The sequence below is a fragment of the Limulus polyphemus genome, unplaced genomic scaffold, assembly GCF_000517525.1.
Source record: "Limulus polyphemus unplaced genomic scaffold, Limulus_polyphemus-2.1.2 Scaffold9056, whole genome shotgun sequence".
NCBI lineage: Eukaryota > Metazoa > Arthropoda > Merostomata > Xiphosura > Limulidae > Limulus > Limulus polyphemus.
The window spans coordinates 1-5,001 of NW_013674666.1; the positions used below are offsets into that span (position 1 = coordinate 1).

General features: G+C 36.6%; 1 protein-coding gene across 2 annotated transcripts in view; it reads left to right on the forward strand.

Annotated features, from left to right (window-relative positions):
• Positions 1-1,870: 1,870 nt before the first annotated feature.
• The window catches only part of LOC106475727 (muscle, skeletal receptor tyrosine protein kinase-like), a 22,911-nt gene continuing 19,780 nt past the window's right edge, over positions 1,871-5,001 (forward strand). For both annotated transcript variants that reach the window (XM_013936398.2, XM_022379786.1), the window contains exons 1-2: positions 1,871-1,960; positions 3,443-3,709. In XM_013936398.2, the coding sequence (XP_013791852.2) occupies positions 1,903-1,960; positions 3,443-3,709 (325 nt within the window). In that variant the 5' untranslated portion in view covers positions 1,871-1,902. The remainder of the gene's footprint in view (positions 1,961-3,442; positions 3,710-5,001) is intronic.

Consider the following 5,001-nt stretch of genomic DNA (forward strand, 5'->3'; position numbering starts at 1 on the left):
TAAATCACAGGACAGTCCTCTCTATTAACTCCTAAGCCTAAAGTTACACCACAGAACAAGTCTTGTCTACTAACTCCTACATCAAAACGTTACATCACAGGACAGTCCTCTCTATTAACTCCTAAGCCTAAAGTTACACCACAGAACAAGTCTTGTCTACTAACTCCTACATCAAAACGTTACATCACAGGACAGTCCTCTCTACTAACTGCTACATCAAAACGTTACATCACAGGACAGTCCTCTCTACTAATTCCTTCATCAAAAAGTTACATCACAGAACAGTCCTCTCTATTAACTCCTAAGCCTAAAGATACACCACAGAACAGTCTTCTCTACTAACTCCTACATCAAAACGTTACATCGCAGAACAGTCCTCTCCACTAATTCCTACATTAAAAAGTTACATCACAAGACAGTCCTCTCTACTGTCTCCTACACCTATAGTTACACCACAGGACAGTAATTTCTGCTATTTCCTACACCTAAAGTTACACTACAGGACAGTCCTTTCTACTATCTCCTACACTTAAAGTTAAATCACAGGACAGTCCTTTCTACCATCTCCTAAAAGAATAGCTTATAATAGTATTTCAGCCACACTATGTCTGCCACATCAACTGTCGACGATGTGTTTTGCTCAATCCAGAGCCGACTGGAACACAAGAAACACAATAATGGTCAGAATACTATCTATATATAAGCCATTTGTTACAACAACAGTTGGCATGGTATGAACACCTTTTACAAGCTGACGAAGCATGATTATCATTCAAGATATTGTTTACTTTAGGTCTTTCTGCTCTATTGATTTTTCTTTTTTCTGGTACAACATTGCTAATTCTTCTTTCATATGTAATTTACTTGTCGGATTTATTCACATTTGTTTTCAGATTTTCTTATCGTAATATTGTAAAGGTGAAATGTCTGTGTGAAATATGAAAGAACTTTCAAACAGAAACTGTGAACAGATTTCAAGCAAAGAGAGACCATTTGAAAATTAAGAACAGATTTGTGTGGTAGTAATGGCGTGTGGTTCGATCCTGGGTCTTGTTGACATGGAGACTGCCTGTGTTATCGACTTGTCTAGAGTCACTGCCACTACAGACTTCCCTGAATACCGCAGCAGAATTTAAAGTTGTTAGTTAATAGCAGGTATTAATAAATAAAAATATTGTAAGTAATCAATAATTAGAATTAAACGATAGTGTAGGCTATAATAACCATGACAACGAGTCAGAAATCTCTACTGGGTTCTGAAAGAGCCAGAAGGATCAAATCTAAATGATATGCCTCCTAGTGGCTCAGCGGTAAGTCTACAGACTTATGACCAGTGGCGTGCAGAGGTTCTATGATGCCCTGGGCCTTGTACCTAAGACCTTGGGGAAGGGCGGAGAGGGTTCTACTATTGGATTTGACTCTTTGCGTTGGATGCCCTCCCGATATGGATGCCCGGGGCCCCGGCACCTTTCGCCCCCCCCCCTCTGCACGCTACTGCTTATGACGCTAAAAATTGGGCAGTGCTTAGATAGCCCACTGTATAACTTTGTGCTAAACAACAACAAAACCAAACTAAGTGATATAAGGTCAGGAACAACTAACGCTTCCGCTATCTTTAATGGAAGGACGTTCTTGTTCACAATAGGCCACTCATCTTCGTTGTATGAAAAATACGCATTCGCTTTCCAAGCAGCGTCAAGTCGAGATCGATGACTTGAACAAGCTACATTGTACTAGAACCTTTGACTGTAAGATGATACTCCGTACGGTTAACGTACCAAATTGTCTCCAGTTCACTTTCTATTAAAGATACGCTATAATGTCTTGCCCAATCGATTAGTTTTAGCTGGATACATTACAACAAGTTAATCATAACTTTCAGTAAAAGAGCTACAACAAGATATGAAGTTATACAGTGTCTTTCAGGATTCACCACGAAGATTTGCCTTCAATAATAAAGGTTGGTTTACAGTTGTAGATACTAGACTGTGCATTATACAGCAAGGGTTATTGTTATGTTTACTTGACTTTGTTTTAAATATTATATTTTGTATTATTTTTCAGAGGATATTGTTCTGGTTAACTGACGGTGTTTTGATTTGAATATTATAATCAAACAGAGTTTCAACAAATCACCTTTAACAGTTCATTTTCAAACAAAGTTTCAACAGATTATACCTGACAGTATGCAGATGCACCAAAAGTTACTAACAGCGTAATGTTTAGAATTTACCAAAGAAATTATGTCTCATTTCATCAGCTGGTTAAGTAAGCCGACTGTACAGATTTTTAAAAAAATCAGCAAAATACTGGAATGCTAACGATCATATTAGGGTCTCAATTTAATAATTGGGGACAAGTGCCCCCCTCTCCCCTCCTCCCAGTTCCGACGTCCACGGCAGTGTCTTCGACTAAACTCAAATTGTGGTGAACTTAGCACGTGATATTCTGTACTCTTCTTTCGGAAGCTGAAATGCACAACGTTTTTGTGTACACGAAAAATTTACAAGTTTCCATGACAACAGAGTGTTGTATACAGGCACTAGTCTCAAATAAAACCTGGTTTAATCCATTGATTCGCTCGCGCGTGTTGAACTCCACAGAGTGTGCTTTTATTTCCTGCGGATAGTTGTTTTCAGTGTATATGTTTAGTGTTTGTAAAGAACCTTTTTTTTTAAAAAAATCCTATAATGAAACGTATGAATGTTGTAGAAAACCTACTTTAACGTGGCAGAGAGACAAACTTTATAGTTTTTGTGTCAGGACATTTGTGAATTATAAAAAGATACACTTGCTGTTTTCGGAGAAATTTGTTTTCTATCTGATTTTGACCTCTTGGATCAGCATAAGGCACGTGCGTCGTACTTATCATTGTAAAGAGCTCCTTAATGTGAGAGTGGGTCTTTGAAGTGCGGACAAGAACTCTAGAACCAGTTCTGTGTTTTTATGGATCCTTAGTCTCCAACTAACTCTAGAACCAGTTCTGTGTTTTTATGGATCCTTAGTCTCCAACTAACTCTAGAACCAGTTCTGTGTTTTTATGGATCCTTAGTCTCCAACTTATTAGTTTCAACCTTAACTTAATTATTTTATTTTGTGAAATTAGAAACCAGTTCATTGTTATAAAACAAAAGTTCAAATGACAATAAAAAAATAGTAATAAATAATAACAACAACCAGGCTTATATTTAACAATTTGCAGCTTTATTTAACTGTTTCAATAATTTTTTGAGTCTTCTGGGCATGTTTTTTATGTCTTAAATGAATTTTGAGATGCAGCGTTTCGAGAAAAGATTTCAAGTTCCGTTATTTATTCTTGCTAATCTCCTTATAATCAGTGAGTCTGAAGTCGTATAACGATACCATGTGTAGGAAATTAGAGACTTATACAAATAGAGAAACGTCAAGAGAAAGCTGTTAATCACTTCTTGCTCTTCCTTAGCCCCTGTAATTACGGACGGGCCAAGAAGTAAGATGGTAATGTCTGGAGATAATGTCAATTTCACGTGTCTAACCAGTGGTGATCCTAAACCGACCGTTACATGGCATCGGAAGGTGGTGCACCGCAGTCATGGTAACTACCAAGTTATCGATAGTGGCGTCCTCTTGCTCAATAAAGTGGAACTATTTGACGAAGGGGAATACTTCTGCTCAGCGAAAAACATCAACGGAGTTCAAAGATCGAAAGCAGCCATTTTAACAGTTGATGGTAAATATTATAGCTGATTTTGAGTAAACTCAAGGATTTGTGTCACATACTAAATAAACACAGATGATAGCCGGAAGCTTTATAAACACGTATGGTTGTTGGTAAACCCAATGATATATGTCACATACTAAATAAACACACATGGTAAGCGGAAGCTTTATAAACACACATGGTAGCCGGAAGCTTTACAAACACATGTGGTTGTTGGTAAACCCAATGATATGTATCACATAGTAAATAAACACACATTGTAGCCGGAAGCTTCACAAACAAATGTGGTTGGTGGTAAAACGAAGGATATGTGTCACACACTAAATCAACACATATGGTAGTCAGAAGCTTGACAAACACATGTGGTTGTTGGTAAACCCGATGATATGTGTAACATACTAAATAAATAAAAATGATAGCCGAAGCTTAATAAACACGAATTGTTGTTGGTAAACCCAATGATATGTGTCACATACTAAATAAACACATATGGTTGCCAGAAGCTTCAAAACACATGTGTTTGTTGATAACCTCATGGATATGTGTCACATACTAAATAAACACATATGATAGCCGGAAGCTTCACAACCACATGTTGTTGTTGGTAAACCCAATGATATGTGTCACATACTAGATAAACACACATGGTAGCCGGAAGCTTCATAAACACATGTGGTTGGTGGTAATCCGAAGGATATGTGTCACATACTAAATAAACACATATGGTTGCCAAAAGCTTCAAAAACACATGTGTTTGTTGATAACCTCATGGATATGTGTCACATACTAAATAAACACAAATGGTAGCCGGAAGTTTCACAAGTACATATGGTTATTGATAAACCCACGGATATATCCCACGTACTAAATAAACACACATGGTAACCAATAGCTTCACAAATACATGTAGTTGAAGTCGAGTCCTTCATAAACACACGTGACTGTTTCTAGATGCTTTAAAGGTATATGTGGTTGATGTAAAATCTTTATAAGCATATGTGATAATTATTAATCCTTTATATACACAAGCGATTGTTACCAGGTGCTTTAAAGGTATATGTGGTTGATGTAAAATCTTTATAAGCATATGTGATAATTATTAATCCTTTATATACACAAGCGATTGTTTCTAGGTGCTTTAAAGGTATATGTGGTTGATGTAAAATCTTTATAAGCATATGTGATAATTATTAATCCTTTATATACACAAGCGATTGTTTCTAGGTGCTTTAAAGGTATATGTGGTTGATGTAAAATCTTTATAAGCATATGTGATAATTATTAATCCTTTATATACACAA